Source organism: Mirounga leonina, unplaced genomic scaffold, assembly GCF_011800145.1.
Source record: "Mirounga leonina isolate KUSES-001 unplaced genomic scaffold, KU_Mleo_1.0 Mir_53, whole genome shotgun sequence".
In the NCBI taxonomy this organism is placed as follows: domain Eukaryota; kingdom Metazoa; phylum Chordata; class Mammalia; order Carnivora; family Phocidae; genus Mirounga; species Mirounga leonina.
Genome location: NW_023270807.1, coordinates 76,958,981 through 76,975,499, shown reverse-complemented (window position 1 = coordinate 76,975,499; position 16,519 = coordinate 76,958,981). Strand labels below are relative to the sequence as shown.

Below are 16,519 nucleotides of genomic sequence, written 5' to 3'. Positions count from 1 at the left end.
TTCCTTTGGAGACAACATGTTCTTTGTCTTTAGAAAGAACACTTCTGTTTAGAAAAGCACACTTTAAGCTAGGCAAGAGCCACTTCCTGCTGATCCAGGCATTTAGGCCTTGCAACATGAGGTAAGGGGAAGAGAACATTTTCTCCTCCTGGCCCAGGCCTGCCTGGCCGTCCTTAACCTCAGTGCAGTCCTCAAATGATCTGGGCCTGCAAGGGCCTATACCATCTCAATTCCTTCTTTTTTCTTTTGTTTTAATAAAAGTGCCCTCCAAAGGATGGCCACAGAATTCTGGGAAGGCTTTAGATAGCAAAAATGCAACAGCATAAAGCATAAGATAACAACCAACAATACAAATCCCATTCCTCCGGCAGTATGCCCCAAACTCTGAATAATACCTTTTGGATCTAGTCCCTCAAGTTGCTTAAGAAGTAAATTGGCCAACGCAGCGGCATCTGATACAGTAAGCAAGGCACACATAGCCAAAAATAAATTTTCAGGCGTACAAGCCTTCCCCGTTCGCTGCAGGATTTTTTGCCCTTCCCCACTAAGCTTTTTAATTTGCCCCCAAGTCGGCAAAGCAGTAGCAAATATCTGCCGATGGCGACGTCGTCCTCCCAAATTCAGATGTGCCATGGCCTGTAATGGAAGTTCATCTTGGTCTGGATTCCCCATCCGTCGTCTGGTGGGATACGGTGCCGTTCGAATTGGCCCTCGACCGGATCCATCGCGCGGGGAGCCAGGAACAGGTCCGTCCATCCTCCTTCCTGAACGTCCTTCAGGGTCCCTGTTCGGGCGCCAATTGTCAACGTCTAGTGCGTTGGGGTCCCTGGGTAAGGGTCTACGAAATCACCAGGACACAGGGGATGCAGAGCAAAGGCAGCACTTGCAACTGCATACTGCCGTTTATTTCTCACATAGCTATATACTCGCAGTGATCAGATAAACATAACAATGTATACTTAAAGTATCAACCCAACATCCGTGAAGTAAAATATACACGAAATGCAATAAGAACAAAATACACCCTGTTTATGCTTGCAGAATAAAGAATTCTCTTAGCCATTCTTCCTTTGGAGACAACATGTTCTTTGTCTTTAGAAAGAACACTTCTGTTTAGAAAAGCACACTTTAAGCTAGGCAAGAGCCACTTCCTGCTGATCCAGGCATTTAGGCCTTGCAACATGAGGTAAGGGGAAGAGAACATTTTCTCCTCCTGGCCCAGGCCTGCCTGGCCGTCCTTAACCTCAGTGCAGTCCTCAAATGATCTGGGGTCATTTGAGGGGCTTACAAGCCTATACCATCTCACCTAGTCAATTTCATTTGGATGCTCCTGTGTGCAAGGTACACACATCAGCATACATACAAATTGAATTTTTTCTAGTTGGGGCAGCATCTGTGACACTTTTAAAAGCCCTTACTTCAGTTTAGATCCAAATATTTAAATGTGAATATTTTCTGGGAGGTAAGGGACAGTCACTAGTTCTTTCATGAGTTCTGATAAAAGCAGTTTGGATTTCACAGACCCTGCCAAGGTGGCTTGTGACAATGTAGTGACTGAATGATCACAAGACAATATTTGTTAACAGTCTACATTCATGGTACTCCATATGTTTGAATTAAATGGCTCTGGAAGTTGAATTAATAACATTTACTATTTCCTTTACACTGCTTTAGGGGCTCTATACCAAGGAGTTTATATACAGTGAGTTTGAGTAAAATTCAATAAATACCATCTGGTGCAGACAGGGACTCATGGGCAAAAGGGTCAGAAGATGCCTGGGATTCCTCTTCAATCACCATCCTTTGGAGTGGCTCAGACAGATGCAGATGAGCAAATCTACCCCACCTCTGAGTTGCTGTTTCTTCTGATAAGATATGCATGAGGGCAGCTTATAGTTGGGAGGGTAATTCCTTTGGGAATGGATACCATGCAGTGGGAATTTAGGACCCAGAGATGTAGGGGTATATGGAAATGACTGTTGTGCAGTATTTGGAGACCTGAGTTGAAGCTGAGATCATACACAGAGCTTGTTGCTAAGGGGAGGAAAAGCCACTGCCCCAGCTAGCAAATGGAAAAGAACCTCTGGCTCATTCAAGATTCAAAGACAATCTTGCTTGTTTCTCCACATTGACATTTATTAATTACCAGGTACCATACTGGGTGCTTCAAATGTATTATCTCATATAATAATCATAACAACCTTGTGAGATAAGTATCATTACTCTTATTGTCATTTTACAGTTCAACAAACTGAAGCACAGAAAAAAACATTTTTTCCCACTATATAATACTGTTTGCTAGAACTGGGTATGTTATAAATTGGAATATGAGAAAGCTGAATATAAAGATAACAGGTATGAAGGGGTGACTTTAGAATAGTGACTTTGGAAAAGCATAAGCATCAATGAACTTTACAGGCATGGAAAAAGTTGATCTTCTCAACATCATACAGCTACCCATGGGGGGAGCACCAGGACTAGAGTGAGGTGAGTGATGCACTCACGTTGGATGCAAAATATAAGGACTCGGAAAAACTCAGTAATTAAGATGTATATTATTTTAATGCAATATTTAAAATTTCAAAATTAATTCAAAAATCTGCAATGAATAAAGTATCAAAATTTAAATAAAGACAGGATTATTATTACCGAATTTTCCTTCTGTCTCTGCCTCCAATATGGCCTGGCATGGTACTAGGTGGGAGGCCTGAACTTGAATGCTGTCAGTCTGAGCTCAGAACCCAAGCTTGTAACTGTTATTTGCTTTTTTGTTTGTCGGGATTTGAAAGATAAAGAAGCGTCTAATATAAATTAAAGAATGTAAGACTGATGGTCAAGGATAATGGCAAAAACCTGGACTTGGTTCTTTAGGAGGAAAGCAGAGAAAATGACTAATTTAATTTCCCATGTATGTTTCCATTTAGAAACTTAAGTATCTGTATAGTTTGGCTTCAAAGACAGAGGACCAATAAAAATCATATTTAACTTTAAACTTTTCCTTGCCTCTCTTGGCACTCTTTTATCAGTGCCAAGAATCCAGTTACTGATCATAAGGAGCCTAGAGCAGTTTCCCCTGCATCTGGTGGTATATTTTTCTGTAAGAAATATAAGATACAATTAAGAGTGACTTGAAAACTGAGAAACATTTCTTATCTCACATAACAGAAGCTCTGGAAGTAGGGCGATTATTCCAAGATTGGATAATTCAATGCTTCAGCAATGTCATGTGGACTCAAGTTCTTTCATTTTTAACCTTTGCCTTCTTCAGTGAATCAGCTGCTGTCTTTATGGTTATAAGGTGGTTACAGCAGCTCCAGGCTTTATGCTCCCATGTAACAAAGTCCTTGTTTCCCCTTTTAACGGCAAGAAAACCCCTCCCAGAATCTCTCATCCAATATCTGACTCTAGAACAAATTGTGAGTTGACATTTTTGTTTGTTGATAGCAATATAGCAAAACCTTAGTTTTCTTATATTTAAAAGAGAGATAAAATAATATAGCTATCTCATTAGGTTATTGAAAGGGAAATGTGGGTTAATATAAATAAAGTTCTTAGAGTAGTATCTGGCAGGTGATATACACTAAGTGTTAGCTACTATTATTTTTATGATGATCCTCAATGTAATATATTTAATTTAACTCATGGAAACATGAGAAGTAAGAAAATATAATTAAAAAAAAACCCCACATCAATAAAAGGTTTAGTTGCATTGTATAGTATTATTCCCATTGATATAATATGGATGTGATGATATCCGAGAGAGGGAGTTAGAATCAACTTGAGAACTACTGTCTTATTTAAGTTATACCTATAATCTGTATCTATTATCTGTATATACATCTATATCGATGTTTTTAAAGTTGTTGTCCACATAACTAAAAATCAGAGGCTGATCTCAAGCCAGCAACATTGACTTCATGAAAACATCCTGGTTTGGCTATTTTAGAACCAAGCAATATACATGTCTGCAGAGTGTATATATAGTGCATTTAGGCATAAGGATAATTAAACTGATATCTATTTTGTTGGATTTTTATTGTTAAGTTCCTCAGTGAACATTTAGAAGAAAGGGAAATGGGGAAATGGTTTCAATCTATTCAGATCATAAAAATCCCATTTGCCATATTCTTCCATTAGATATAAAATATACTAGTGCTAAAAAATACATTAATGGTGCCATTACAATCCAGTTCCTTATATACAGTTCTTTAAAATTTTTCAATTGCAATTATAAAATTCCATTTCATTTCCTTTCTCTAAGGTTTAATCTCATCATTCAGACTACCATATCTTGCTCATATGAAACTCTCCAGAATGCAGTAAAATAAGGTCCAAAGAGTAAAGTTACATTGTCACTGAATCATGGAGATAAGTTTCCCTGAAACCAACATTTTGTAACTTGGCATCCTTGGATGGGTTGTGAATCCCCTGAAATAAAAGATAAAATTAAAATTTCCCCGGAAATCCTTTCTCTCATATCACTTTTCCCCTTTCTAGTATATGTGCTGTCTAAGCGAGCACACACTTTTTCCCTTTCTGTAGGATCTTACCCATAGGTGTAAAATGGAATATTCTTTCCATTTTAACAGTGTTAAACAACAGAAAACCCACTATGATTCTAGTACTCTTCAAACATTGCCCAAACTCTGTCATTTATAGTAAGGTGTATTTACCACTTCTAAATTCTTCCCATTTGGTCTTGAATGCATTCCACTGAAACAGCCCTTTGAAGGTCACCAATGACATCCTCATCATTAAATGTAAAGGTCTATTCTCAGTCTTCATCTTACTTGACCTATCAGCAGCATTTGCCAGTTGATCACTGTACCCTCCTCAAGACAATTTCCTCACTTGACATCTAAGACATTACACTCTTTTTTTTCTGCTTCTCTCTCTCTCTCTCTGGATGTGTGTGTATATATCTCTGTCTCCATCTCTCTCATCTCTCCTTGTCATAATCAATTGCTGGTTCATCCCTCTGACTGATCTCTCTGTCTTCTAAATGTTAGTATGTTCCTGGGTCCACTTCCTTGGTGATATCATTCAGTACCATGATTTTGGATAACTTCTATCCTCTGCTGAACTCCTAAATTTTTATCTTTAGCTGAGAATTCTCTTTTGTAGGTCATATTGGGTGGTACAAACATCTACATCTCCACATAGATGTCTAATAGGCAACTCAAGTTTGAGAATTCTAAAGCTTGGATATTTTTATACTACCCCTAAAAAACCCTTTTTCTCTCCAGACCTCCCCATTTCAGCAAGTGGCATTTCCATCATGCCAGTTTTTCATGCCAAAAACCCTGAAGTTATCCTGTAACCCTCTGTTTCTTTCACACCCAGGAGCCAAACTGTAAGCTTATATGATTAATTCTATCTTAAATACATTCAGAAAATGGCCATATTTCACACACACACTATCATCCTGATAGAAATCACCATCATCTTTCCCTGTGCTTATTTCATTTGGCTCTTACTGATCTCCCTATTTTCAACCTGGCATTCTTTCAGTCCTCAACACAGAGAATGAAGTTACATAAGTCAAATTACTTCATTCCTTTACTCTAACCTTCCAGTGACTTCCTGTCTCCATCAGAATAGAAGCCTAATTTTAGAGTCCTTAACCTTTAAATAATATCATATATTGATATAATTCTAGTTTTTTAAGATATCAAAGGAAGAAAAATATCTGAAAAGCTAAAATAGTTTTTAAACTTAAGGAAAACATAAATCTAAAATTTAATTTAGATTGATGAAAAATCAGTTGCAACTTATACCATATTTTTAGATAGATCGCCTCTTCAATTAGATATTAGAGGCTGTCCTTGCCACCTCAGAGTAATTTTCATATAATTAAAATGAGAAGGACAACATTTTGGAAATATCTATTATGTCTATTTGCTTGGATTTTTATTTTTCACTCTTTCATTTGGCAAAAAGTTTCTATCTCCTAAGATATAAAAAAATGGAAGATTTATAGACTTCAGTTTTCCCTAATTCTATCTACTAAAGTTACTAGACATTTAAATACTTTTTATTTTCAGGTACTGGGATGCCTAACAAGGATAAACAAATTGAATCTAGTTGGAACCTGCTATGAATACTACCTTGACAATTCCAGATTTTTCCTGATGCACCCCAAGTTATAATAAATGGACCTATCAGTCTTACTTGAGTCACAGCTACTTATGTCTACTTGGCACTTCTTGTTTGCCTGCAAATTTAGAGGCATCTTCTCCATGATGCTTTCCAGTATAATATGGGCCAATGGTGATATCTTCTGCTCCCAAACATCCATAACTTAGGGTGTATATTGCAATTTGAATAACATAGATGTACATTATTTCACTCCATTCCTAATTTTGCCCTGTATTAAACTCTTATTTATATTATAAACTTCTCAAGGGCAATTTCTTTTTTGTTAACCTCATAGGGTCCAGTACCATAAGTATTCAGTAACTTTTCTTTTTAATTGAATACACATGCATACTGTGACAAAACATAGTTTCTATTTCTGAGCCCCCCAAAAAATTGTAGCCAAGAGACATTTACATTTACGAAATTGACATATTTTGTGTCAAAGGCACAAATCAGGATAAACAGCTTTTCTTAGTTTTTGGGGGAATGGTTGTAAAATTTCTCTCTTGTTTTTAATTACTTCTAGCGAGCTCAATTTCCAAGATTGGCTCAGATCCTCTGAAACTTGTACATGATGCTGTGGAAGAAACCACGGACTGGGTCTATGGCTTCTTTTCTTTGTTGTCTGATATCATCTCGTCTGAGGGTGATGAAGAAGATGATGATGATCGGGATGAGGACACTGATAAAGGTACAAAGAGCATAGAGACACACCTAACTTCTCAGAACAATATTAGTTATGCATTATGGTGGTTTGCTTAAGTTTAAACACATATGAGCGCTGGGGTCAGGTTAAACCAAAATGAATACGCTTCTGAGTTCTAACAGCATAATCAACAGACTACCAAACTCAGTAAATTGGTCCCTATTTGGCTTTCATCTTACAGCTCATCTGCCATTATGGCAAAGATGTCAAAATTAAATGCTACCATTTGGGTAGCGCTATAGTAGAGAGGGTCTTACTATGCACTACTACAAACTCACAAAAAACCCTCACAGTTTATATGTTTCTTTGGGGAAAAAAATAGTAGCTATTTCTCAAGTTTATCCTTAGGAAGACTGAAATAACAACAATAATAGATGACATATGTTTTATACATGTAAGTCATACTCATGATCAAATAGAAAGCAGTTACATTAAAATCATAATCAAAAGCAAATTTATTGAAGCAAATGGAGGTGTAGAATGGAGGGACATATTCTAAATGTCACAACAATTATGCAACTAACCTATGTACTCTCTCATATATATTAATAAACAAAAGGAAATAAACTCCAACCATACATAAACTACTATTGAGTGGATGTGAAAAGAACAAAGCATTGAGTCTGTCTTTTACATGACATTTTTTAGGGTCAGCCTTAGTCATCAGAAATCATGTATTCAGCCTTGACTACCAGGAAAGCTCTTATTATTTTAGCCCTCTTTATGACTTTGTCTGAATTTGTATTTGTTTGGCCCCAGTGAGAGGTTGAGACGGACAATAGAGAACTGAAATGAACATGATATATGAACTGTAATGTATAATTTGGATTGCTGCCACGATTTTATTGAACTCATAAAAGTGAAACTATCTCACATAAATGTACATACACAAAGTTTATACTTAAAAACTGGAATTTGGGAGGCAAAGTAATATAAGGACTACTAATGTCAAAACTAATAGACGGGTTTTTTAATAAACAAAAGAAAATGGGAAAAGAGAGAGGCAGTATTATGCTATGCTAAAAGTTTTTCTAATTTACTGTTTTTGTCTTGGTTTAGGAGAAATAGAGGAGCCTCCCTTGAAACAAAAAGGTTGGTTGTTTTCACCTTTTAAAAATGTGGTAATGTTGATTTTCAGCATGATTCACATATATTTTACATGAGTTGTAGCCTTAATTTATTTTTAATGTGCGGTTTTTGTTTAATGATTAGATCGAGATTTATAGTTAGGTAGAGAAATACTTGATTCTTTCCAATGAAACTGATCTCGCTATTTTTCAGTTTATTATTTAATTGATGCCTTCTTCAGGAGATGTGCAAATCCATCTACACACAGATCCATGGGATTTGGAATCAGGAATGAGGAGTGAATTCTGTAGCCTCAGAAATGGCCCAGAAGATGATGATGCCCATGATCTTTATTCTCACTGTGGCCAGATTTATTGATTTAACATTTTTATTCATTTCCTCATTTTATTGTCACTATTAGTATTCTTCATTTTTAGGTGGTAAGTAGGGGACAGGGTGTGTGAAATAGTATAGAAAAGAATAATCTTGGAGGCAAAGACCTATCCAGTCAGTATGTGTCATGTATAATCCCAAAGGAATAGAGTTACTTGGATGTACTTGGATGTGGAATAGACAGATTTCTTGCAGAAGTAGATCTTGCTAGGCTCTTCCATAACTGACTGGGATGATCACAAATCCAAAAGATGGAAGCAATATGACCAGGAAAAACTGGTATAGCTACGGGGCAAGAGCCTCACAGGGCAAGTATTTTTATAGGAAGGAGTAAGAATTGTCTAGAAGGGACAATAAAGAGAAGGGATACCATCCCTAAGGTATAGTTGGTGTCAGAGACAAACAGCCAACACACAGCCAGACTTGATACAGTTGTGATGTTTTAGTTATTGCTGCACATGTTCAGCAGCAGGCTTTTAGGAGTGTTTACTCCAGGGGAGAATTTGCCGGCTTCTGTTGCTATCTGCCCAGACCTACTGTAGATGCAAAGAGTGGGATCCGAATTTGGAGCTTCAGCCTTGTCCTAACAGATGATGATTATCTCCTTATCTGGGGTAAAATCCACTTAGTGTATGTTAATTTGGAAAATCTGAATTTGTAACTTGTCCAACAAATGAGAGCTAAACTAGTGAAACCCAAATGTGGGAAAGCCAGAAACGAAAAGTGTTTATGAAGTTATCGAGAGGAGAAGACAGGTTTCTTGATCACAAATCCAGGATGAGAACTCAAGCCATAGTTCAGCCATCAAATCCAGGTTTAGAGATTCTAGAATTCTAGAATTCATTTATAAAATTCTTGAGGTTAGAAACAGTATTTTTATAGCTGACTTCCAATGGATAGAGCCTAGAACATAGTGGAAGTTTAAGCTAATGAATTACCAGTCATTATCGGGAAACAACAGTTTATGTATAATGTGTTTTAATTGGAAATGGAAGAGAGAAAAACAAATAATATCTTCTTACTTATAAATTGAATTCTACAGAAATATCATAAGACCATATTCTCCATAAATCAATATCTAGAATTTAATAAAGAATCTGTTCTTTCCTTTTGATTTGAATTTCTCTGTGGGATTATTTCAAAATTGTTTCATGTAATGATTAGCACAAATTGCAAATCCACACAAAGCTGCTTAATTATTATTCTTAAAATTATTGCCTTGTTTTATAAAATCAACAGAAAAACTATTAAATAGTCATTAGGGATACTTTCGAGAAAGATGTCAGTAATGCTCATTAGTTAAAACAGTCTAAGTGAAAAAAAAAAAGTCTAAGTGATCTATGTGTTTAAAACCATGTACACTAATGTCTTGAAGGATTAGTTAAAGAAGAATTGACTTAAAATCATCTGAATATATTTTCTTAATAATATTATTCACAAAGTTGCATGAGAAAATGGACATCTAAGGAAACATCTTCTATATCCTACCTTGGGTATAGAAGCTAGGTAATAATGAATATTGGTTGAAGTGGATTGAAGGAAATATATTTCATTATAATTATTATTTTTTATTTATAAGCTTTTCCATTGTAGTGTCGTAGAGGCAATGAGAATTTTAAAGCAGTATGTAATATTTGCAGAACATTTCTAATTATATTCTGTTTTAAAAGGTGTATTTTAGATATTATTATTAGAGAAAAGATGCTATGAACTTATCCTTATTTTGTGATGGATTTTTTAATACATTTTCATATTTAAAAATTGTGGTTTAAAAAGTATACATTTTTTGGTAATCCAGAATAACAGTCTCCTAAAACATTTCATTTTCATCCATTTAAATGACTCTTTATTGATCTCCTCATGAATACTCTCTCTACATTCGGATATATTCAATAATATTTAGCCATTTTGTATTACCTAAATTATCAGACTGTGGTATTGTTTATTCAACTGTCCTGTGTCTTTATGAAGCATTTTATTTAAATGCACTTAAAATCTTAGTTTCATTTGTCCAGTTGCTATTTTCATCAAAATAAAAACTCAACCACCCTGTTATTTATAGGTGGAGTTTGCAGTTCTAAGTTGATGTGGAATAATGGTCTAGTCAACTAATCTCAGGGTTGCAGGATTGATATTAAATAGATTATTAACATGGATGAAATTTTGGGGTCTGCAATTCTGTGGCTTATGTATAAATACAGCATTAGGGTATGAGATGTAGTACCTAGTGTCTTTATGCATCTTTATTTTTCAGCTTGTCAAAATTTTAAAATAGTAAGTTCTATTACCAAACACTACACAGTGAGAGTCCAAGGCACTGAATCATTATAAAACATTGTATATTTTTTATATAATTATTTAAAACTTACAATTATGAAAAACAAGTACCATTGTAGATCATAGTTCCTGAAACAATTACGTGTTTTGTATGGTAGGTGTGCTTTGGTTTTCTGGAATCTCCTGTTGTATAGCTTCTTCACTGGAAGGTGTACATCTTGGATGTTAACTCCTCACTTTCCAAGGGATACAAAAGTGCAGATAGCTATAAAGGACTGAAATTATATTTGTATGCTTTCCAAACATAGATTTGCCTGAAAACACATCTAAGGTCCTAACAGTACTTCCACTTTACAATATAAAGAAATAGCCTTCACCCATCCTAAAATTGCTATAATGCTCACCCAAAAGACCAATAGGCCTTTCTGTCCTGCATACATCTGCTAAAGGAGAATCATGGTACTGATACACAAAGGCTCTTTTTCGTGATGGGATGGTCTGACGCCAAAGATATGGTGGAGTGGAGGAGACTGGAGCAATGATAAGTTTCATTTCATGACTTTGCCTTTTATTTAGCTGAATAATGTGAAAGATTGCACTGCTCTTGAGGAAGATTCTCATGACAGCAAAGCAAAAAGAATATAGTTAAGAAATACTGAAAGCTAAAAATGCCTTTTAAAAATTTAAATGTAAGTAATTCTTTTCATTTATTATCAATACTTGCTCTTAGGAAGTGCCATTGGCTTGAAAGAGCACTTTGAAACAACCACAGCACTGTAGGTTGGTGACACTGATTCTTTTAAATATAACTGGGATATGTTCTGACACAACCAAACTTTTAAAGATGCATTGACTAAACCCAGAGAGGCCACATTTCTGTGATAACTTTCAGATTAATTCTGTATTGTTCAAAAAGGAATTTAAAACATACTTTATGTAATTATATTATAAAACATTTAATTGTAGTCAAACCTCATCTTATTTAGCTAATGTAAGATGTTTAATATTTTGTATCTCCTATTGACAAAAAATTAAGTCAGATGCTATTTGCAGACCTAATTTACTCTCTCTATATACATATATGAAAGTATGTATGTAGGGCGCCTGGGTGGCTCAGTCGGTTAAGCGACTGCCTTCGGCTCAGGTCATGATCCCGGGGTCCTGGGATCGAGCCCCACATCGGGCTCCCTGCTCCGTGGGAAGCCTGCTTCTCCCTCTCCCACTCCCCCTGCTTGTGTTCCCTCTCTCGCTGTGTCTCTCTCTGTCAAATAAATAAATAAAAATTAAAAAAAAAGAAAGTATGTATGTATATATGCATATTACATTATGTATCATTTATTCATTATATGTTATTTATATGTATTTTTACCTCCTATTAATAAAAAATATAAAGTTATATGCTAGCTATTGGTTATATATATATGTAAATGTATATATTTAACACATAGTCTCTTTTCCTTAATAATTATACAACTTGATGGTAGCTAACAAAAGTATTAAAGTTATTTCTTTTATATTTGAAACATTTATTTAGTCCCAAAAGTAAAACATTAGAATTTGATATCCCCCTCACACATATATTGCTGAAATGTCAAACTCTTTATCATATCTTGGTTTCACAAACAGTTTAAAACCTTACCTCTAGATTACATGACATTAGTACAAATAAAATAATGTACAATCGAATATTGGTTTTTATAACTTATTTTCAAAATAAATTTATTATATTAAATCTATGTCATTTTAATCTTTTCATCTACTTTTAATAACGTATCTCCCAGGTGTGTTGCAAAATTTATGCTTTCTTAATAATTTCCTCCAGATGCAAACTAAAATTTTTTGAACTGCAAAACAAAATTACATTTTTTGAGAGAGGTGAATTTGATTTGAGTAAGAGGCTCGAAAACAAAGGCTGGTCCCATTAGCTAACATGGCAAACATTTTTTATTAATAAAGTGAGCAGCATCCAAGGTCTAGATGAAATATACCTAAAGTAAGACATGCATTTCAAGGTACATAAGACAATATCGTTTTATCCAGAATCATTACCATTTATAATATTTTGATTTTTCTTCACCCTTTCTGAATGTATTGGTTGGCTACACAGGGTACTCCTGAGTAAGAGTAGTAGAAATATCTAGCAGTCCTTTGGTGAGTCTGATAAAATCATTTTACTTCCAGGAAATTCAGAAAGTAAATGACTCTCAGAATTGAGTAACAAACCTTTTGTAAGTCATGTGTTTTTCAAATTTTTGTTTCCAATATAACTGAAGAAGGCATTAGTTACTCAGCTGAGAGATCATTGAAAATAAATTCCTTGTTGATTCCCTATGTTATTTTATCATTACTTGGAAGAAGATTGAAAAAAATAAATAACCTTACCAAAATAAAAGTGTCATCTCTGTGTTTGTGTGGGTGCATGTATGTGTAGCTCTGTATACATGTACATGCATGAGGCATATGTATGCAGGTGTGCATGCCTGCTCAAAAGGCTTCTCAACATTTGTGTCTTTAAAAGTAAACAAAAGGGTTAGATTTGTCATTGAATCTTACCTAATTCCATCTGTAAATCATATCCACAAATACAAGAACTAATTAAAGTTGTATGTATCTCACAAAGAGATAGATGCCTTTCTAATAAAATTTTGCTGTTCAGATTTAATACTTTATGAAAATTTGTGAGGTATTAACCTTTAGATTCTTATAATCAGGGGATATAAAAGAAATTCTAAATTTCAATATATAATTTTTTTCTAGAGAAGTGTGATAGTATAATCAAGAAAAAATTTCCAATGATAAAAATATATTGTTCTTGAATAAAATTTTGTGAGAGAAATGGAATGAAAATGTGAATTCCAAAAGAAAAAAAGGAAAATTATACAATTTCCAGATGTTAAAAAAGCTTGTTTGTTATTTTAAATCCGTAATGCAGAATCTCAAAATATTATGGTATTTAGAGTCCATCAACCTGATTTTTTAACTAGATGAAGCAATTTATTTTCAAAATTCAAAATTTATAATAATCTATTAATTGTAACTTTTTGACTTACGATAAAAACATTTAGAAGTTATCTTCAAAATATAGAAGGAGATGCAGTTTCCCAAAGTTTTCTAAGGTAATGTCAAAGTAAAAAAAAATTAATGTCTCTGTAATGAAAATGAACATTTTGTGTTCTGGATGACCTGAGGATTCTGAGTGAGAACAGAGCATGAAGGCCCAAGGTTCGACTGTAGTCAACAATGCGTATCCTTAAATAATCGCTATTTCAGAACACTGACATGTTTTATCCCTTCAGTAAGTTTGTTTTTCAAGTGTTTTCTACGTGTCAAGCAACATGCTAGGCAGAGGAGAACATATAAGTCTTTGTGTACAGCATCCCAAAAGTTGATGATAAAAGTTTGTTAAATAAGATAATAAATAGGGGCGCCTGGGTGGCTCAGCCAGTTAAACGTCTGCCTTCAGCTCAGGTCATGATCCCAGGGTCCTGGGACCAAACCCCACATCAGGCTCCCTGCTCAGTGGGGAGTATGCTTCTTTTTCTCCCTCTGGCCCTCCCACTGCTCCTGCTTTCTCTCTTTCTCTCACTCTCTCTCTTAAGTAAATAAATAAAATCTTTAGAAGAGTAAGATAAAAAATAAATGACGGTAATGGAGCTTTTATGTGATATGCCTAATAAAGTTAATTATTCCTTACTAATAGCAAGATCAATGTAACATTGTATTCTATAGCCAAAATGATTGCAAATGAGTCAAAGATCATCTTATTTAGTATAATGTACTGAAAAGACCTTATTAAAGAGTTTAATGAATAGATGAGCAATTGAGATAGTAAATGAGATAAAATAATTTGGGCATTGCATATTTGATAATGATGAGGTGATCATATACAGCTGAACTTAAGGAGGATGAAAAATGAATAATGATAACTATATTGCAAATGAATAAAGCTATTTAGGCAAAAATAGAAATATAATAAAAATACATAAATTTAATTCTCTTAATTACTCATAAATACTCCCAAGTCAAAGCTAATCACAGGCTTGCCAACACAGATACAGAGAAGGAGAGACAAAGTGAGGGAGGCTGTGAGGGAAGGGGAGAGGGAGAGGGAGAGAGAGAGAGAGAGAGAAAATCCAGTATTCTTAAAGCAAAGTTAAAAATATATCTCCATTCATAACAGGTGTTGGTATTTTTCTATTTCTTTTTCAAAAATAAAGTATCGGTTTGTCATAAACCTAGTATGATTTTGCTTTCATACTTCTATATTGGTATTTATGTGATGCTGACTTTTCAGATTGGGTAAACATTTACAGAGAGTATAATTCTTTAGTGGAGATATAGCTTTTTAAATTTTTTGTGCTAACATTTCCAAGTGCAACATAATGAATATACTTACTCCTTTTTACAGTTTATTCTTAGTTAAATCTCGGTCTGTAGTAACTCTGTATATAAGAATAATCATTACAGCAGTTACGTCCTTTGGAATATGTAATTTTAGAAGACAATAATGGTCCCCTAGCAAGAAGTTACATTTTATAATGTCATTTTCAGACATCTTGTTTTAAAGTTCAGAAAGAATAGTTTTAGTCATTTGGATCTACACACACTCAGTTTTTTGGGAAGGAAGAACTGTTTTTCAATTTCAGGAGCATAGTGGCCTTATGTGTTAAATCATTGCTTGCCTTATAGGAAAGAACTAGATGCCTCACTACATTACTTTGAATTTCCGTGCTTCCTAATTATGTGCTCTTTGAAACAAGGAACTGTCCTTAAGTTTGAATGGGACCCAAGTATGAAGGCTGATGTTCTGTGAGATTTTACCTGATGCATGTCAACAGCAGAGGAAGAGGCTCTTCTCTACTTAGAGCAGAACAAATTACATTCTCCTTATAGTCATGTTTTTAAATTTCCCTAAAGCTCCTTGGGTTGAAAAGAACCCAGTAAATTTAAACTCAGGTCTTTCATTGTGTATTTTTCTCCCTTGATTGAAACCCACAATAGCTCTTTGCAGTCAGGGTGAATAAGGAAGAGCCAGGAAATTTGCGCATCATAAATATTCAAGACTTTAGGATTAGGCCATTGAGAAGGTTGTATCACGTCATCGGGAGTAAGATGGATGGACACGTTTCCCTGCCAGAGATTTTGTTGCATCCATCTTTACTGGCAGCTTCAGTGGTTAGCACCAGGCTGAGCATGAAGTGTCTGAAAAATATGGTGAGTGAAAAAAGGAGAGGAAATGGAAAGGTGACTAATCTTGTTAATATTCATAGGCTCAGAATACTGGTGACTAGGTTGGCCCTAGTAACCTTGTTAAGTAGATACACTTATCTTTGGACCCCTTCACTTAGTAAGTCTGGATCAAAACTCAGCTCCATAACTGCAGTGCTGCATTTTACCCTTGGGCTACACAAGGAACCCACTGCTTTATCTTCTGCCTGTTGTTCTGATTATTGATCAGACCCACAGTGGCAGGGGGACAAAGCCCCAAGAGAACAGGCAGCAGGCTTGGAGTTGGACTCAGAATAAAGAAGTCTGAGGAGGCTGAGGTGAAGGAAGATGTATCTGGTCAGTGATCCAGAGATTCACTTCTCCATGGGGTTGCAGCTGTAGTGAACTCTGGATCTACCGGGTCAGGCAACTTTTGTATCTTTTTAAAAAAGATTTTATTTATTTATTTGAGAGAGAGAGAGAGCATGAGGAGGGCGAGGAGCAGAGGGAGAAGCAGACTCCCCACTGAGCAGGGAGCCCAAAGTGGGGCTCAATCCCAGGACCCCAAGATCATGACCTGAGCCGAAGTCAGACACTTAACCCACTGAGCCACCCAGGTGCCCCTGGTGACTTTTGTATCTTTTTTTTTTTTTAAGATTTTTAAAAATTTATTTGAGAGACAGAGTGCATGAGCAGGAGGAGGGACAGAGGGAGAAGTAGACTCCCCAC

At 35.3% G+C, this 16,519-nt stretch overlaps 1 protein-coding gene across 1 annotated transcript in view; it reads left to right on the top strand.

The window, feature by feature from the left end:
- Positions 1–16,519, top strand: part of TRDN (triadin) — a 386,087-nt gene that overhangs the window by 60,276 nt on the left and 309,292 nt on the right. Inside the window, exons 3-4 of the mRNA XM_034990493.1 lie at positions 6,665–6,829; positions 7,904–7,936. Coding sequence (XP_034846384.1) covers positions 6,665–6,829; positions 7,904–7,936 — 198 coding nt within the window. The remainder of the gene's footprint in view (positions 1–6,664; positions 6,830–7,903; positions 7,937–16,519) is intronic.